General features: G+C 33.5%; 4 protein-coding genes across 4 annotated transcripts; 3 read left to right on the top strand and 1 right to left on the bottom strand.

Annotated features, from left to right (window-relative positions):
- Positions 1-25: 25 nt before the first annotated feature.
- Positions 26-11,301, top strand: LOC128674580 (uncharacterized protein). Its single transcript, XM_053753236.1, has 5 exons — positions 26-551; positions 2,448-2,627; positions 3,036-3,234; positions 6,887-7,146; positions 9,807-11,301. The coding sequence occupies exons 1-5, from the start codon at positions 323-325 to the stop codon at positions 9,854-9,856; spliced, it is 918 nt and encodes a 305-aa protein (XP_053609211.1). The 5' UTR covers positions 26-322; the 3' UTR covers positions 9,857-11,301.
- Positions 11,302-11,424: 123 nt separating this feature from the next.
- Der-2 (Derlin-2) lies at positions 11,425-13,592 on the bottom strand. The gene is made up of 5 exons (XM_053753244.2): positions 13,192-13,592; positions 12,786-13,019; positions 12,334-12,456; positions 11,931-12,094; positions 11,425-11,846 (listed from the first exon to the last, which is right to left on the bottom strand). The coding sequence occupies exons 1-5, from the start codon at positions 13,282-13,284 to the stop codon at positions 11,747-11,749; spliced, it is 714 nt and encodes a 237-aa protein (XP_053609219.1). The 5' UTR covers positions 13,285-13,592; the 3' UTR covers positions 11,425-11,746.
- Positions 13,593-14,460: 868 nt separating this feature from the next.
- On the top strand, positions 14,461-16,274 carry LOC128674579 (uncharacterized protein). The gene has a single exon (XM_053753234.2). The coding sequence runs from the start codon at positions 14,958-14,960 to the stop codon at positions 16,164-16,166; it is 1,209 nt and encodes a 402-aa protein (XP_053609209.1). The 5' UTR covers positions 14,461-14,957; the 3' UTR covers positions 16,167-16,274.
- A 690-nt stretch (positions 16,275-16,964) lies between these two features.
- rdgBbeta lies at positions 16,965-19,557 on the top strand. Its single transcript, XM_053753252.2, has 7 exons — positions 16,965-17,160; positions 17,242-17,390; positions 18,044-18,132; positions 18,235-18,242; positions 18,550-18,621; positions 18,805-19,059; positions 19,414-19,557. The coding sequence occupies exons 1-7, from the start codon at positions 17,110-17,112 to the stop codon at positions 19,555-19,557; spliced, it is 768 nt and encodes a 255-aa protein (XP_053609227.1). The 5' UTR covers positions 16,965-17,109.
- The last annotated feature ends 1,151 nt before the right edge of the window (positions 19,558-20,708 follow it).

The following is a 20,708-nucleotide window of genomic DNA, read 5'->3' as shown; positions in this document are numbered from 1 at the left end:
TATTTAATTCAGTTCTTCATTCCATCAGAACAGCACAACATTTTTATTCATTCAATCTTATTTGGTGTGCCTGTCTTAGTCTTGCTTGACTGTTTTAGGTTTTAGTTTATGGTTGCTTGCTCGATCACAAGACAGACGAAAAAGTAGAAATGCGTCTTCATTGTTGAATGTAGGCAGTGTGCTTTCGAAATTTTAATATTATTGTGGATTGTGTGACTTGCTGTATAAAAGTAATTCATTTTCTATAATCATGGTGTCCAAAATGAATATAATGCGTATTCAATTGTGAATGGCTGGTGTCAAAGTACAGAACAACTGATGAATGATGCAGTCTATATTCTGGACAGGCAGAGTGCTATCACGTGCTATAAGAAATGGAATTTCGAATTTATCTAGTGCTACTGAATTAAATGTGTCGAATAAAAAACACCCGTACTTAGTTTCTGTGGTATGTGGTTTTCCTAAAGACATTGCTCATGGAAGAACCCGTAAAGGTCAATTCGGAGACGACGCATGGTTTTCCACAAATTATAACAATGCGGATGTTATTGGTAAGTCTGGGTTATCATAATTTAGTAGTAGTTAGTATCTAGTCTTGTTAGTTCTCTATATCTCCAATTTAACCTTTGAACTTGTTATTTTCCCAAAACAAAATAACATGTCAAGTTAATTTATTAGTTTCTTATCGTCGTCGTTTTATGTTAAAAAAATCTAACTTCATGTTTTATTAGTTAGATTTCACTAGGCATTGTAAGAATGTATTCCCTTGTTATTAAAATGTAACGAGCTTTGCTCTCTTACATTGTCAGAGTTTACAGAAAAAGGACATTACCTACTATGTAACATTTACACAGGAAACAGAATCTACTTGAGGCTATCCCTCTGAAACAGAACCTACCTACTTGAGGTTCTGCCCTCATCTGTAACCCCTGACAATGTAAGAGAACAAAACTTCTTACATTTTTATAACAAAACTCAGGTCAAATTATTAGCTATGAGGACTCCACTCAATTAATGTTTTATATTTTATGAAGTATAAACCTAAATTATTATTTTATTATTAGGAAAATAATATCCATGGAAATTTATTAGACAATATTTTGTGGAGCATTTGTAATTTAATTATAAGTAATTAATTAACCAAAATTACAATTTAATCAATATTATAAATGCAAAAGTTGTGAGTATGTATGTTTGTTTACTCTTTCATACAAAATGTACTTGAACGATTGTTATGAAATTTGGTACATGGGTAGAATATAACCTGGAACAACACAGAGTACATTTTATCCTGAAATTCCTATGGGAGCAAAACCCCGGGGCGCAGCTAGTAAGCTATATATTTAGACCTGAGGAAGAGTACAGGCAGCATGTAACATTTCTAGGTCTTTGAGGTTATTTAGATATAAACAAAAACTTGTGAGAATTGTAACTAAGAGAGTTGTTGCAATAAAAGTTTATTTTGTAAGAAACATCAGAAGAATGGCAAAGCTTAGTTATCTTTTACTCTATTTGAAAGGATTTTTAAGCCTATTTCTTCCCCTGCCCCTTTCTACCTATTTGAAAAGTATGAGTCTTCATTCATACTAGCTCTTATACATATTAGGAATTGTTCAAGCAAACAGTTAATTTTATTATGAAGAGAGAATGCAGAAAAATGATAAGAATAAAGCATTAACTTTATCTTGCCACACCCTAAGGTCACTCTCCTGCTATTCTAAATTGGGTCATACTTAATGCTCATTTCCTACACATAACATCATAAATAACAACAATAGATTCATTAATTGAAAGTCAAGCATGATAATATTCTCAACACTGAATCTGTTAGATAAAATTTTGATAATGGAAACCTACCAACTAGGTAGTTGAAATAATTTGCACTTCAGTACTTTTTTGCTTTGCCATTCTGGGGCTATTGTTTAGTTTACATACACACTCACCAAAAAAAGTTTTAAAATCCAAATCCCTGAAATTGAATAATATTTCTAAGGTATGCAGTATTGCAACATACAGGTATAACTAAATCTATTTAATATAATGCATAATAAATAATAGATACCATTAATTTAGTTGTAGGTAAAATAACTCATTTTATAAACCTGCTGCACCCCATAAGGTGGCTATATTTCTTGTGAATGAGTGTACAGCAAAAAATATTAGAAAGCTGGGCACATGTTTACCACACCAAAGTGTAAGAAAAAATGGTTTGCTCATGTACATATGACATTCCAGGGGGTAAAGATACCATATTAATGTTTTTTAAATGTGTTTTTATTTTAAATCCTAATAGTTTTGAGTAGCATATTGCAGAAATATGGGCAACAAAACATCAACCATAAGGTACCTTTTAACCATGGAATGTCACATATAATCCAAAGAACTGGATGTAACACAGGCAATTTGTTAAATGTTTTCTAAAATTAATATTTATTTTTCATTTCCAGGTGTCGCAGATGGAGTGGGAGGCTGGCGTGCGTACGGCATCGATCCGGGCGAATTCTCCTCGTATCTCATGAGGACCTGCGAGAGGTTGGTCCAAATGGGCCACTTCAAACTTTCTGAACCTAGCGATTTGCTGGCGAAGTCCTACTATGAATTGTTAGAACACAAGAAACCAATATTAGGTACAGTATGAGTCAAAGATAAATAATACATAATATGTCGTGTTTTTATCAAGAAACTTTTCTGTGTCATTCTCCTAGAAATGGACTTGTATATAGGTAATGTGATGCTGTATTTAGTATCTTAATACAATAATGTGAACATTCTTCAATTTAATGTATTTGTTACATTTTTATCACTGTTTGTCGTATAATCATCTGCCTTTACCTAATCCCATTATCTGGGGTCGGCGGAATATGTCTATTCTCGAAAAAAAGCTTTGCCCTGATAATTAAAAAATATTGTTCACTGATATCTATATGATTCTTTGTGAAATATTCAAATTCACCTTTCAACTGAGCAAATATAATATACCAATAAACGCTAGGCGGAACTCCAAGACGGAAGCAATTAAATTTTACCAATTCCAGGTAGCAGCACAGCATGTGTTATGATCTTGGACCGCACAGAGAGCGTGATACGCGCGGCCAATATCGGGGACTCTGGCTACATGCTGGTGCGCGGCGGCCGGGTCGTCCACCGCTCTCACGAACAGCAGCACTACTTTAACACCCCCTACCAGCTAAGTCTGCCGCCCCCTGGGCACGACAGGAACGTCTTGAGCGACAGGTGACATTTTCAACACATCTGGTAGCGCGTGCTTCCGCCCTAGAATAGAACAACTCAATATCATGCCGTGGATGTCGTAAGATTGAGGGACACACAGCCTAGACAGCTGATAAGCAACAATGGCATTCCCAAAAAGGGTTGACGTCGGGCAGGTATCCGGTTGTAAAATTACAGCAGAATCTTCAAAATTTTTAGGTTATTTTTACTCTGTGTCTTCGCGGCGCTACAACCAAGTTGGGAACATGTGGAAATGACAGATTATGATTTATGAATTTTATTCAAACCATAAAACATATAACATTTATACAAAAATCAATAGTTCAAAAAAAATATGATTACAGTATTCAATTAGCCTTAGTGTATAAAATTTTAATTTTGTCTGTTATTTAGTAGGTGTACTTTTTATAAAATACTACTCCCCACGCAGTTAAATTCGAAGAACCTTTGCCAAAGGTTCTTCGAATTTAACTGTAAGTAACCGGTCAAAGGCTTTGGCCGGTTACTTCCTTTGCCATTATCACTCATATTAATATTAAGTATTTTTTAAACAATGTGATAAACCTAAAAAAATACCTTGAGTAGTTTAGAACTAGTAGTTTAGAGTACTTGAAAGGCAAAAATTTCCACGAAAATGCGGCCAGCAGACATGACCTAAAACAACATCTTGAGTATGAAATGAATTTATATTAGATGCCGGGACAAACTGTAAAACTATATCTCGTATATACCACCCAAACTTTATCTACATAATTATCGCATTAAATGTTTTTTAGTATGAGAATTCTAGATTATATTTATTATGGCGAGAAACAGTAAAATACAAGATCAAATAGCAATGTGGTGTACTAGACAATTATAGACAGTCTAATAAATATTTTTAAAATATATATACAGTACAACTTCCAAAGTTATATTGACAAGACGAAAGTACGTCACTAATTGCAGAATATGCTTAGTAAAATAGCAAAAGGTTATTTCAATAAAGATAACAGTGTGAATTTCATATTCAAGGTCTTGCTTTTGCAATTCCAGGCAACAGCAAATCAAGCCACTCAAATTAATTGCAGACTATCCTCTATTACCGCGCATAAAGATCCACATAACGTGCAGTCGACTGTACATGTGTCTGTGTGTGTCAGTTGAGCGTGTGTGCCATCCATTATTGCAGCATCAGTTACATACATGGTTGTTGTAAATCATAGGATTTAAATATAGATTTACCGTCGCTAATGGAACTCGTGACAGCCACATTATTGACTTGGCTTTGGCTCATTGCCAGACATTTTATGAACAATTTAGAAAAATACCCTAAAATGCTATTTTGGATATCGTTATCCTTATACATATTATACAATACAATACTCTTTATTGCACCAAAAGCGAAATTACAAAAAAAGAACAATACAAAAATAAAATAAAAAGGCACAAAGGCGGACTTGTCGCTAAAGCGATCTCTTCCAGTCATATAAAACAAAGTCCTCTGCCGTATCTGTCGATAAACTTACAAATTACTGCATGGATTTTTATGCGGTTTTCTCTAATAGATAGTGTGAATCCTGAGGAAGGTTTAGGTGTATAATTAATTATGTTTTTACCCGAGCGAAGTAGGACGGAGCTCTAATTTATTTGTTTTTAGTCCTCAGATAAAAAATGGATGGAAATTTTATTTTTTTAAAAACAAATATGTTTTTATCAGTTAGCCTTTTTCTCTCTATTCTTAGTGTTTCATTTACATGTGTAAATTGTAAATGAATTAAAATTTATACATGTAATTTATTCTAAAAAGAGCACGAAGAGATAAAGCACGATGAGTTAAAGTAAATAGAATTTACATTGTCTAAAAGAATATCACTATCTATGTATATAAAAATCATGCGTTACTGAATTACTGTCTGACTGACAGAGAACGCACAACCTAAACTACTGGGCGTAGAAAGCTGAAATTTGGTGTGTAATTTCCTAGGACATTGTAGGGGAGTACTAAGAAGGGATTTGTTGAAATTGCTACTCACATACGAAGTTGTAGGCAAAAGCTAGTAACCTTATAATGTGTTCAGTTATCATTGTACAATTTTAGTTAGGGGAATCCTTCAAGTATTCAATAGTAATAAGTGTTGAATCTTAAACACTTCAGTGCTTCTACAGAACTGACGAGTCAACAAGTTATGTCTGTGTTTTTCCACATAATGTACCAAAGGGTTTTCTGAGAACACGGTCCAAATTACCTATAAAAATGTTTCACAGCGATAAAGTGACAAATTTAGAGATGTTTACAAGTCCAATACAACTTTGTGCGTGGTATTTTTACGTTTTCCACAGTCATGAGACCGATTTCCTCGGGATCAGCAGTCATGTGCTCATTCCACAATCACCGCTCTTGTATTTCTGCATGCACTAATATTAGAATTTTTAGCTTATTGGATAGACGCCAAGACTCACGTGCTTGATTTAAATTTATGAAATTTTCTTATAGTTACATGTATATAAATATGAAACAAAGTGAAATTTCATGTTTCTTGATCTGATTATCTGTAATATCTTATGTCACAAGTAATTTCCACATCAGAATTTATAATCTAACACGAGTATCTACGAGTATATTACATGCTCAACGAATTATTATTTACGTCTTCGTTGGTTATTTACAAACAATAACCATAACCATGAAAACCAAACATGCTCCAAAATCACAGTTACAGTTGGAGATACAATATTTTAAAACGTTGTAGATAGCAAAGCCGTTCAAACTTTGATCCAGTATTAATAAATAGTAGCCAAAAGTATAAAAGTTTCTCTGTAACTATTTTAGTTAGATTATAGAATAAAAACGTTTTAATTCTACATATATCGATGGATTTTGTGTAAATTATGTAGTCATCATTCCATTCAGCCAGTGGAGCGTAATAATGATAGATAACATGTAAACTTCCGGATCTATTTGTAGGAAATTAGATGTGATGTTATTCAATGCGGTGTAATTTGACCCGGACATTGTCTTGTGTTGCTGAGAACAAGGGACTTACCAATTTTATGGAACAGCGAATATCAGGGTTTCAAACTTATTACGAAGCTAGTTGCATTGTTGTTCTGCTAGTTTAATTCACGCTCAAGTTGCGTAATTGCTGGTTTGAGTGAAAGTTATTTTGTTAGTAGTCTACCCTATTATTCATAAAAAAAGTTATACTTTAAGCTAAAGTATGTTATGTCTCTTTCTGTCAATGGCAAATATTATAAAGTACGATAGTGACAAAACATATTTTAGCTTAAAGTATGCTTTATTGTTTTATGATTAACGGGATTTATAGTTAAATAGGCCATAAATTTGCCACTAACATAGAAAACCGTTTCGTGAAAATCTTATCACATTGTTGCATATGTGACAGCATAGCTCACTTGCTGATGTAAGATAAGGTGTCATCGTGTTCTAAAGTGTATTTAAAATGTTAAAATAGTTACAAACGTTAATGATGACAAAAGCATTTCGTCATTTATAGAAATCAATATTAGAGTCCGCAACACAAAAGAAGTCCCGCAGTCGTAGCGCTACGTCGCTGAAAACAAGAATACGGGCCATCTGTTGTTTATAGTTCCTCATATTTTCACATCGTTAGCTGGAAACAATCGCGACTAAAATAAAAACAATCATCCCCAGGCCAGAGTCAGCGGAAACATCAGAGTTTCCCGTGGAATGCGGGGACGTGATCCTTGTGGCCACCGACGGTGTGTTCGACAACGTGCCCGAGCCCGTGTTAGTTGCGGAGATGAGGCGCGCACAGAGCCACGCGGGCGACGCCGAGCGGCTGCAGGCGGTCGCCAACTCCATCGCCTGGATGGCCAGGAACCTCTCCTTCGACGGATGCTATATGTCGCCCTTCGCGAAGAGTGCCCGTCAGAATGGCATCGATGCTATTGGTGAGCTTTGTTCAACGTTCTAGAAATTTTTTGCAACAAATTAAGACGATGTCTAAGTGCGCGTTTAAATTATTTGTCGATTAATTAATGTACTTCTACTGCCTTGCCTTGCAACGTTAAAATTGCAACGTTAGTGATAATAATATAAAAAAAGAAAGGTGCTCGATTAACAACAATCACTACATGGCAATTACGTTGACACTGTGGTCTAAATTAAGTCTGTTTCTAAGTTAAGTCGAGTACAAAATAATATGGAGCTCGATACACGCACAGTGCCATCTGTAATCGATGTGGGACAATAATTGGAAAATGATATGGGATCCTGCAATATCGAGTACTCGAATTTCTACATTGAGTCCTATCTTCGTACTGTGCAAATGCTTATTTAAAACAGTGAAACCATTTAGGTACTTAAAAATATTGGTAGGTATATAAAAAATAACTAAGCACTGAATATTTTTTAATATATTAGGATTTTTCTTCCGACATAAACCTTGATCTATAAACCGAAATATGATAAACTCGCTGTAATGATAATGTTGACGTGTTGATTGATGTTTTTCATAGGATTGTCAGAATAACAGATTGTAAAATGTACGGCGATAAGATTTTCTCATAGGAGGAAGTTTGAAATAATCTTTGGCATATGGCCTGCAAACGCTAGTTATGTATCAGGTACCATATTTCTCCACTCACTTTACTAATAACATTAAGAAAGCAGTTCTTAAACCAAAGCTGCGCCTCAGGGCTCACTCCCGAAGGAAATTAGAGTTAAAAAGTAGTTTTACACACTGAATACCATGTTATACTATACCAATATATGAAATAAACTGGTGCCAGCAGCCCCACCTTCGGTAGCCAATGTTTGACCCCGGATCGTTGATTATTATATCTATTCCAAATTTCATCGAAATCAGCCCAGCGGCTTAGCCATGAAAAAGTGACAGAGACTTTCGTAATGGAAGTACGGATTTTATTAATGTCGGCGATATTGTATTAATTGTGAAATCTCTACGCTTTCGAATTAGTAGTATTGTATCATAAACTAGTGTTTCTAATTACTTATCTATTATCATTTCTATATTAGGATTGATTGCACGGAATTATTGCATCGTATCGCGAAAAACAACTAATCTTGAACCGCATCAGCAGACGGCACTAATTAGAATTATCATGCTATGAATTGAATTATGCTCTTTATTATGAGGAGTTCGGCGCAAATCCCAATCCCAACTAATATTATAAATGCGAAAGTAAGTTTGATTATTTGTTTGTTACCTTTTCACGCATTATCTACCGTAACGATTGTTATGAAATTTGGTACACGGGTAGAAAATAACCTGGAATAACACATAGGGTACTTTTTATTCCGAAATTCCCACGGGAGCGGAGCGGAGCTCCGGGGCGCAGCTAGTTGCTTTATAATTCAATCTCTTTCGCAAGCAGAGTTTTACAGTTACCTACTTTTTATTGATCTTATTTTACTATCACCACGATTACTGGCCACATCTAGCCTTCAAATTTAGATTTTTTGGTCCGTATTCTTACAGACAATTATAGCCTAGTTAGGTTCCCTGAAGAGTGTATGTAGGTGAGCACTAAGAGAGGTTTCTGGAAATTCCACCCCGAAAGTTCTACACCGTTGAAGTTAAATTTGGACTTTAGTTGTTTACAACAAATTAATGAATACGTGTTTATGATTTTTCTGAAAATAAACCCTCAATCCCTTTAAAAGGGGGGTGAAAGATTGTATGGGACTTAATACAATTTTCGAGATAAAAAGCTGAAAATTGGTAAACACATTCTTTGTAGTAAATAATTTGAAATGTTAGGTAAGTTATATTTTGACAATTGCATCTCTAGGGAAATGATATAGGGGTGGAAATTTCATTATTTTTGAAGAGACCCATAAAATGTTTAATTTACGTTTATGTTAATAAAAAATCGGGACGTAACATGTCATGGAAAATGGGATGGCATGCGTTACAGAAAGCGGAAGTGAGAGTCGTAGCGGGAAATGCGACGGAGACACGTAGTGGACAATGGGCGAGGCAAGTAGTGGAAAAGGGGCAGTAGACAATCCTAAAACCATGATGGCACAATTGGAGGAAACGATACGGGATACCTACATACAAGTTGCGAGACGAGGCACGTAGCGGGAAACAGAAAATTAAACTATATGAGAAAAAATACTAATTTGAATCATATATATTTACCAGTCTTACAGAATACGCGATAAAAAATACTGAAATATTGCTATGAAATTCACGCTAGTATTATATATTCTACTATAAAACTTCGAACAGCTGGTGTCATGGTACGAAACTCTCGGTCGGTGAATCCGACTCCTACTTGTTTGGCTGTTGTAATAAGACTACGGAAACCTACATTGTGCGTAGCCCGACACGCACATGGCCGGTTATTTATTTTTGGTGAATACGCTTCAGTTTTCACTTTCATCTCTTTGATATCATACGTATAGTAAATTTTTTTATATAGTCATTAATACATAGGTAAAATAAATAAAAAGTATTAATGTACTTCATTATTTCGTTAGTGCCAGGAATTTATTGTAAATGATAATTATCATATCTCAACATTTGCAATCAGTGACTACACTCGCTATGACTCTGTTGACATTGGATTATCTTTGTTTACAGGCGGAAAACCAGACGACATTACGGTGCTGCTAGCAATTGTAGCACTATGAACATGTCTCCATGTGATTTAGGTAGATTTTAGGCACATGTTTTATTCAAGACATATGCGAAATTAGGAGAATTAGCAATACAACGACACCAAAACAATCAAACTGTGTCATGTTTTTTTTAATATTGTTAAATTAATCAGGATATGTAAGTAGCTAAACATATTTTTATCTATTGCGGTTATTATGTTTGCTATTTTTTTGGTTCACGTTGCGAAAATGGGCAACAACTCCCGAATACACTGCTCGTGTAGTTTTTTAACTTGCACTGGAAATTCGCCGTATATATTTTGTTGGAATAAAAACTAATTGTTAATGTCATTATTGTATGGTTTCTCAGAATTGGAAAGCCTTTGTGGTTTGCAAATGTTGCGCCTGGATTTTATCTGGATAGTACAAAAACATAACTCAGCAGCAACCATTTAAACGTCCCCTGCTGGGGTACAGGCCTTCCTTATGGATGGATAAGGAGTATGGACCATTACCCACCACGCAACGTCATATTGGGTTTTCATTACTTGTATATATGACGAGCTCGCGGGCAGTGTTTTGGGCAAAGACCCCATGGTATGATCTGAATATTCTGCTTGCAAATTGTGATTACCTAGCAAATGACAGCATCAAACACTAGTCACTTGTATAGTGATATTGAATTTTATATGTGCAGTTGTCATTAATGAATGAAATGTTTACAATTAACCTGATCTCTTATGTTGAATATAACAGCCGCAATGAACATTGTATAAAAACATTGTCTTGTCATTTTGTGTATAATTATAATTCAAAATGAACATTTTGTGATGTACATTTACAAAAAAAACATGTACAGGAGCTAAATTGGGCTAAAACGTTACCTTATGCCATATCAATTCACTTCAATTGACATGCAAATATTGATTTTTAAAATTGTAATGTAACTTTGGTACATATATAACATATTGACAACACAACTTTGATTTCTTACCATATTGAGGGCATTCTTTGTCACTTTACAATTTTGATTTTATAATATATTTTTTCTTGTATACGAGAATGTTAAAAACATCTTTTAGGAGATGGGGAATCAAATCATTATGGGACTTGAGGATGTATGTTTCAAAGGTTGAATGAAGACTGATATAGTTTTACTATTCTTGTTGTTACTGTAGATTTGATAAGATGTTATAAATTCACATTTCAAACAATCATTTATTAACGATTCTATGCAACGTTTTTATTTCATTTTTGTACATTTTTATCAAGTAATTTTCTTCGAGTCTTATTTTGTCCTTATAGTCATTGCGGATTTTAGCCTGGATTATTTTATATGGAGAATTGGAGACATTTGATGTTGAATTTGTAATATCTCAATTTCGTAATTATCAGAGCCCATGCCCTTTGAATGAAAATATTAGAAATTCCAAAATCTGCGTCAATTTTATCAATGTACTCTAAACTTTTGTGGAAAGTTGAAATAAAGGATGCTGATCAAAAAACGACTTCATTTTTCTTTAAAAATTTTTTCAATCTACAAAAACAATCATGTTTGATTTTATGGGATGCTATTGATATTATGATGATTAAAAATAATGTTGTTTTTTATTATAATGACATATATTCACAAATCCTAGTCTTATATTACTTAAAACTCTAATTACAAAACAAATTAATATCCTTTGGAAGAAATATACATTTTGTACCAAAATGTTTTAATATCAGTATGACTGCATTTACATTAATAACACTTCATTCTTACCTGTTTTCTGAAAATAACCATTTTAAAAATAAACACCAGACTAATTGCTACTTGAAACAAAGATAAGAAAAAAAAATCACCTTATTCTAATATTTTAAAAGTTTGGCCTGAAAAAATCACTGTATTTTTATAACTGTTATAGTAATATACTGATTGATTTATTGTCCTCCTTGCCAGTCGAACCCACCGGGGCGAATATTTGCCATGTCAGGCAGAGGAACATATTCTTGCTCTTCAGGTGGATCAAATAATTTTTTCCTGTAAGAAAATATAGTCATATAGTCACATAGTCATTCTTAAGTGTCTCATATGCATATGTAGACTGACTGAAATGGGACTTACAGGAACTTCGGTGTCTTCAACAACTTCTGCCCTCCATTTTGTAGTGGCAATACATCTTCCATAAAGAAATAGATGTGTCCTATAGCCATGCCAACAAGATCAACAGAAATTGCATTGCCAAGGAGTACGGAGAACCCAAGCAAAACCCAGGGAAGATATGGAGCCTGAAATTTAAAACATCAGTGTTATCATATATTTTGTATAGAACAAAAAAAGGATCTGTTATTTTATGAACACTGTTGGATTTATATGAAAGAATTCTACACAATCTTGTTTATTCTTATTGGAATACTTTATGTCAAAGGTCATAGTTTATATGAAACACCATTGATAGATAACCTGGATCCATAACTTTGAAATACAAATCCAAATTTGAAAGAAAATGCAATAAAAAATATTTTACCTGGAAGTTCATTAGGCCGAAAAAGTTCATTCGAACAAACACATTACGCCTTGACCAGACATACACTATCATTATGGTAAAAGCTTGACCTAAAAATAATAAATTTACAAAAAAAGCACACAACTGTATTGTCATTAAGGAAAATATTGTATTCATAAGATCCTAATTTACATAATTGTTAAAATATACTACATATCACAGCCAACTAGCTTAGTTAGCTGTTCGAAGAAATAAACTAATAATATAAATAAATAAATATATAGGGACAAACATAAAAGGTAAGTTCGAGACTTGTCTTAGGATAATAATTAGATGATACTATATTCTATAACATGCACATATAGATAAACATCCAATTTAACAGTATTAGCATCACTAACAGGCACTGTTCATTTAGCAGCCTTACATTAGTAATAAAAATGCAAAGTACAGGGTGCTATAAAAAAGGATACAATCATGAGAACACCTCCAAACATGAACATGACCACAAAGTCTGCAGTTCTTCCTCGAAATGATCCTTCCTCCAACATCCTACAGTACCTATATGTGAATATTATATTGAAAAAGAAGTTGAATCCTAGATTTCCAAAAAAAAGGAATGTAGTTAACAGCCTCCATAGTTGGTATTTCTTTAATATAAGAATTGGATTGAAGTATAACTGAAAGGGCGACACTAGATCCAGTTGCTGAAACAAAAAAAAAATCTTGAATTGGAAACTTCAGTATATGAATAACATGAAAAAAGTGCAATAAGTACATTACTAATTTAAAAGTAGTGTTATATAAACTTTCTATGTTTTTTAGGATAATAGTCTCAATATAGCAGTTTAAATAATTAAATAGGTGGGTAGTACTTACAACTGCCAAGGTGGTAACAACACAAGCAGTTGTATATGCTCGTGTTACGGGAGGTATAAGCATATATTCTTGCAATAAAGTCTGATATGCCATTTTAACTAAAATAAACCAACGATTTTCGTACGAATTTGCCAATTAATATGTCACTTTTAGTTTGAACATGATTGGTCCACATCAGTAATTTTACGAAACAATCGGCATGTTTATTTGATTTTCTTCATTATCACACCATCACAGATTACTCAATGATATCATAATATTTAAAATAGAAAAGCGACAGAGCCCTAAAACTATTGTTTTTAGCGCAAACTCGTTTAAATTTATTGAAGAGGAAACATTTACAAAACTTTCGTAGAATAAAATGAATGACATGACAAAATGACATCCATCAGTATTTTTCTCTTTCTTTATTTGATAATTAAAAAAGGACACTATATGTGTATTGATGTTGCTATTATAAAATTCGATTTTCTACTATTACTGCGACGAAATGAATAAGGCTGTCCACTTTCATGCATGATCAAGTACTGAATGTACTTGAAAATGTTCACGTGCGTGAAGGGTAAGGCAGGCTGTAAATTAACTTTCACTACAATATTAAAGAAATTACCTATACCTATCAGGTTATTCTCGGATTACGCAGTACCTTCTATAATGACATATTACGCAAAGCTCAGCGCAGATGGCGCTGTGGTATAACTATTATTTATATGCCTCCATTGGCAATGTTTATGTATATTAAGGTACATAAACATTGCCAATGGAGGCAAAAAGCGCCAATTTTCAAAGTTGTTGCAGATTTACGATCAAAAATACCTTCTACAAAAGAAGGATTTAGTGTCTTATCCTGAAAATAATAACACTATTTTAAGTTATGTTCTCCATTATTTGGTCAAATGTGGTCATAAACTGATATAAACTTGATTTTGACTGAAGATGTACCTAACATACAGTGCTGTACTCTAGCGGGATAAATGTGCAGTAATATTCCATGTTAACTAAGCATGTTAAAGATAAAGGTACCTACATAACTTTATATAGACCATGGATTTAGTAGTACTACGGAGTACCTACTAACTTATCCAAAATCTTCGTATTAATTGGGAGTATCGGGTGACGAATGTGCGGTGGACACGCGGCTAAGTAAATGTATGTACCGCTACTTCAGCGCCGTAGCGTCATCTCGTTCTCGGTGACGTGACGGTGACGACGGTGGTGGACAAACGCCCTTATACTCTTAGCTGTCTGTTATGTCATTTTGGATGAAAACGGGAAAACGAACGAGACAGTGTTGCCGTTTAAAACATAATAATAGCTGCTAATTTCATAAAAATGAATATATACAAAATACGTCAAAATGTACGTACACAAACATAATAGGATCTTAAATCTTTTCAATATTGGTATACAAAACAATTTCGTAGATCTACAAGTTGTTCGCCGCGAACGTAGACCTCGCGAATACAATAAATTTTAATAATATTTTAAAATGTCAAAAATTGCCAATACCTATTTGTAGACGTTGTAGACCCTGCATGATACGGACGGAACGGAAAGGAACATTTTCATTCCAAATTATTTCCATCCATACAGTTGTTCTGTATCCGTCACTATTGTTTCCTATTCTAAAATACAAGTTTCTCCTCCCCTTGTTGAGAAAAAGAAGAAATAATATTGGTATTCTCATTCCGACAAAATTTTGCAATTACGGCTGACTCACTAAATAGTTTGTTGGAAGGTGAATCTGAAGCAATTGATTCAGTACAATGGATCCGAAAGAAGTTGTGGAGCATCTTGTTGCATTAAAAGTTATGAGACTAACTAAACCGGCGCTCATAAGCCCTAAAATCGTTACCTGTGATTCGAAAGATTTGCCAGGAAACATTCTAAACAACTACCTAAAGGATGACGCTACATCAGTTTCTCAAATGGAAACTCTTGCTGCAGGCCAATTTCTATTATTGCCCCAGAGTTTTGGTAATATTTATCTTGGAGAGACGTTTTCATGTTATGTTTGTGTTCATAATGAAACTAATTTGCCAGTACAAAGTGTATCTATAAAGGCAGACCTTCAAACAAATTCCCAGAGAATACCACTTACTACACAACAAAGTCAAACACCATCAATGCTAGATGTGGAGGAAACTCTGAGTGATGTCATACATCATGAAGTTAAGGATCTAGGAACACACATCCTGGTTTGTGAAGTAACTTATATGTCTATTTATAACACATTGCAATCATTCCGCAAGTTTTTCAAGTTTGAAGTAATGAAACCATTGGATGTGAAAACTAAGTTTTATAATGCAGAATCTGATGATGTATACCTAGAGGCTCAGGTGCAGAATATCACATCTGGAGCAATTACCCTAGAACAAGTATCACTAGAAAGCTCTCAGCAGTTTTCTGTCAAGTCGCTGAATGAAGTAAAAGATGAAGAATCTGTGTTTGGAGATATAACTTTACTTCAACCTCAGGAGAGCTGTCAGTACTTATATTGTCTGAGACCCCGAGAAAATATATCCAATGATATTAAGTTATTGGCTGCAGCAAAGAATATAGGAAAATTAGATATTGTATGGAGGTCTAACTTAGGTGAAAAGGGTAGACTACAGACAAGCCAGCTACAGAGAATGACTCCAGATTTTGGAGACATTAGAGTAACATATGAAAAGCTGCCAAGTAGGGTTCCAGTGGATCAGCCTTTTATGTTCCAGTGCAAAATAACAAATGCCAGTGAACGCACCTTAAATCTTATTTTAAAATTGCGATCTTTGCAGGACTCTAGCCTTATATGGTGTGGCATTTCAAATAGAAAATTAGGCCCACTGGAGCCAGGCAACTCAATTTGTCTCAGCTTGACAGCTCTACCTATTAACACTGGTCTGCATAGTATCACAGGAGTGTCCCTTGTGGACTTATTTCTAAAAAGAACCTATGACTATGATGATTTAGCTTATGTGTATGTATGTTAATTAAATGTCAATTCTTTGTATAAAACAATATGTAAATTAAGTAATTTAACAAACCTATTACCTACTATTATTGTAATCTGTAAAAATAAAATAGTTAAGTAATGCAAATGATATATTTTTTTAATATTTCAATCATTCTTCAATAATCACAATCAGGTTCAGCAACTTTTATTTGACAATTATTGTTTCTTCCATGTTCAAAGCTATGCAAATTTTATTTTCACAAGTCTTCAAAATAGTAGCCACACTATGGAGAAAATGTCTGGAGCAGATAAACTTGACCCCTTTGCATATCAAATTCAGTGTCTAGATCTAACGAATGTTTTGTAGCCACCTAGCCACTGTCAATCAAATATTTTTCTATTTACTTTGTGATTATTAAGCTGATTAAAATCATGGAATGTAAACCCAAGTTTTTTCAAGAAGTTTAAAATGATTACCTCGGTGGCGCAGTGGTTAAGTAAGTACTTAACCACTGCGCCACCACCACGGTTCACAGGCAAGTGCCTGTGAACCGAAATGTCCCGGGTTGGATCCCTGGTCGGGTCATGATGGAAAATGATCTTTTTCTGATTGGCCCGGGTCTTGGATGTTTATCTATATGTGTATTTGTTATAAAATATAGTATCGTTGAGTTAGTATCCTAACACAAGTCTGGAACTTTGGGGCTAGCTTAATCTGTGTGGTGTGATTTGTCCTAATTTATTTATATTTTTAATTTTAATATGAATGAAAAGTTTTTAGCAAAAAATTAAAAAAAAAATAGACTATTAGTTTGTCAATGTCACTCAAGTTGACATTGACAAAACCAATGAGATTTTTACTGATCCTGTACTTTAATCTTGTTCTTGGATCTGGAATTCTGGTTTGAAGAAATAAGTTTTTTAAATAGTTTTTCAGATTTTCCATTCCTCTAGAAGAAAAATAAGCTACCTAAGTAAATATGGTACTGTCTAAAGAATATAGAATATGTATGCCTATGGAGGTTAAAGAGGTGAGAGAATTTTCATTTTCAGTTAATTTACGTTGTTGCAAATTGAAAGATATTTTGCATTTACAAATTGAAATATTTCAGTATCAAATAGGCCAATTGTACATGATAGCACGTCATAGTTTTGAGCAATCCAGTAATGGAGAGGGTGTGGAAGTGGTAGCCAATGAAGAAGTCAATGATGATAAAAATGGTACTGGTCAATTTACTGAAAAAAGGATTCATTTGTCCAGGTAATCACATAATTAGATTTACCAAAATACCATGTTGATATGAGCAGAATTCAGTTCTCTTATTGATTGCTTGTTGTTTTAAATGCACAAAATTTATTTATTTAGTTTGGTAAGGCTTACTTCAATGAAATATCATCCATATCAATCATCAATCAATATTATAAAAGTGAATAAGCTGTTTGTCAGTTTCACATTTAAACCACTAGATCAATTTGAATTAAATTTGGAATAGATAATATCTAAAGCAGAAATGATGGTTTGTTTATAACACATATCTGATAAATTGGAGGAGTTTGAATGACACAGCTAGAATTTCGTATACATATCTATTTTGTTCAATTTTAAGGCATAAGTATTGATGGTTACTTTTTTGTGTCAGTGAATTAAATCTCATATCAGTTTGTTACAATGTAATTTTAATTACAATTTATGATATAAATGAAATAAATTAAACTGTACAAAAATTTAATGAAATTATGAGTATCATTATGTATTCTAATTGCATTTATATTATTAGGTACTACTAAATTGAGCTAAAACATAGTGATCCTATATCACCTACAACTAATTGTATATTACCTATGTGTTATGAATTCATAAACTAGTGATTAATTTTATTTTGCAACTAAAGCATGAAATTGTTATTATTTCAGTCATTTGCCCTACTGGTTACAGTCACTCATTCCAAAAATATTTTATGTGACTGAGAAAGCATGGAATTATTATCCTTATACCATAACAGGTAAATAGTTACTTGGTGTACTTTATAAGTTTGTTTTTTATTTTTGCCTACAAAATGTATGATACTATGTTTTATTTTCATGTTTTCCTCCAATCACACCAGAATACACAGTGAGTATTGTATTATTGAGTTTATATTACTTTATTTATTGTATTTATTACACCACATTGCTATATCTGATGGGTGTAATTGTTTATTGGTAGAGAAAGCCAATTGGTGTAAGTCTATGTATACCTATTTTTTAAAATGTTGCACAATCAAGTTTTGAATAAGGAATTAAAAATATTCTAAAATGTTAGATAAAACGGGATACTATTGCTAACGATTTTCCCTTGAGATATAGTGTCTTTAATTATTTCATCTTTGTTGGTAAATTGTTTCTATAGTAATAATGCTTGCTTAAATTTTATTTTATAGTGTTCTTTCATACCGAAGTTTTCTATTTCCATTCAAACAAGATATGAGGATAATAATGGAACTAATGACAATGTAAGTAAAACTTTTGTTATATATATTAATGTACTTAAAATAATTTATTATAGTTTTTTTTGCTGTTTCAACTCAAATGAAGAAAGAAGAAGATTGTGCATGAAATAAAAAAAAATGAAATAAAATTATTAAAAATATTCTTTATAGTGAACCTAATGCTTGAATAATAAATTATTTTTTCAGTGTTTGGGGCTAAGTCCTGAAGAGTTGGAGCAAAGAGAAGTGGACTTTCTGGACATAGCTTATGATGAAATAAAACCACACCATTATAAGGAAGCTGAAGACCCTAAATTCTTTAAGTCAGAGAAGACTGGGCGTGGACCGTTGGTTGAAGGATGGAGAGATACTCAGAAACCTATAATGTGCTGCTACAAATTGGTCAATGTCAAGTTTGAGGTGTGGGGTTTGCAGACCAAAGTTGAAGAATATGTTCAAGGTGTAAGTTTTTTAACATGATCAATTTATGTTTTAAACTGCTAGGCATATGTATAAGTAAACAATGCATTTTTAGGTTGCTATGTTGTTTAATTAAAAACATTTTTCTTATAACTCTTACTTTGTTTTGAAATGTAGGGTGTTTGTAAAATATGGTTGTAAAATAAATATATCTGTTAACCAAAATTTGGTAGCTTGTCAAGTTATCCAGTGCCTGGATTTCTATACTGCCATGATATGCACTCTTATATGCATTAACAATAAATTTGGGTCTAGGTTAAGTATCTGTTGACTGGTTCTGTCGTAAAATATATTTTAATAATCAATATTAATATTTGGTATTTTATAATATTACAGGCAATTAGGGAAATTCTATTACTTGGGCATCGACAAGCATTCGCTTGGATGGACGACTGGTACAATATGACTATCGAGGATGTCCGGCAGTATGAACGCGAAATGCAAGAGAAAACTAATATTAAGGTAAACCATTCATCATAAAGAATCTCTTAAAGAGAAGAAAACGTATTTTGAACAAACAATATTTTTATGCCATTGCAATACCAAGTAGAATGGTCAAGATTGGTTGATGAAAATTGCCATCTAAGAAGACAACGACCTCATTTATTTATGTTAATGATAAATACATAATTATTGCATTAAAATTTCTAATGGTACATTATGTCAATAAAAGCTTAAGAAAAAATCACTTCTATTTCAGTTGAAAACTACTATTGAAAATGCTGAAGGCAAAGAGGAAGAAGGTGAAAAATCTGTACCCGAGAGCCCTAAGAGCCCTAAAACACCTAAAAGTTCGAGCTCTACACCGACTGGTGAAGGAAGATCATGGTTCATGTGGTCTTAAGGTCACACTGGAACCGCACCGCAACTACCTGGCAAAAAAACCGTTCCTTGAAAAGTGAGCTTTAGAGCTTCTTCTGTAGACATACTTTCCATCACTTAGAGCTACAGCTCTCAGAATGATAACCTATATCCGGCAAGCAAAATTGGAATTTGTTATCGCGCGGAAATAGAAAGCCTAGGGGCAGATGGCCCTCTCTAATTAGCTTCTCTGCTAATAGAGAGGGAGGACAGAAATGCTCAGTCCAGTAATCCATTATGATATAACATTTTTTTCTTAAGCGGATACTGTTGCCGATAACAAGAATTTATCGTGGACTTCTGGCCAGATATCCTTGTCAATATTTAATGAATATTCAGCGAACGGTCTATATTCTGTTGTCAATGTGAAGTACGTCTAAAGTTCATTTTTCAATAAACATAATTATGTCGAGTGGCAGTGTCGTATAAATCGGCTATGGCCCATATACAACTTGTTCATTATGGTCTCAGCATGCTGTCCAAACAGGGTTTATTTTCGACATGTGTTCATGTGATGCCTTTGAAACCATATCATGTCATCGTTATGGAAGGCTTCCAATGTTAATTCCTATTTTCATATATTTTTTAGGTATTTTTTCATGTTCTGTCTAATACAACGTAAGTTGCAGAAAGCATAGGCTGATTCTACTAATCATTCGATATAAAATATGAATGCGACGTATGTTTTTTTCAGCCATTGTGCTATTCAGGTATAATTGCAATGGATCATCTGTTTTATATTCTTGTTACTTTACATCTTTAAATGTTAA

The sequence above is a fragment of the Plodia interpunctella genome, chromosome 13, assembly GCF_027563975.2.
Source record: "Plodia interpunctella isolate USDA-ARS_2022_Savannah chromosome 13, ilPloInte3.2, whole genome shotgun sequence".
In the NCBI taxonomy this organism is placed as follows: Eukaryota; Metazoa; Arthropoda; class Insecta; order Lepidoptera; family Pyralidae; genus Plodia; species Plodia interpunctella.
The sequence above is the reverse complement of the archived record's forward strand: the minus strand, read 5'-3'. Positions and strand labels throughout refer to the sequence as shown.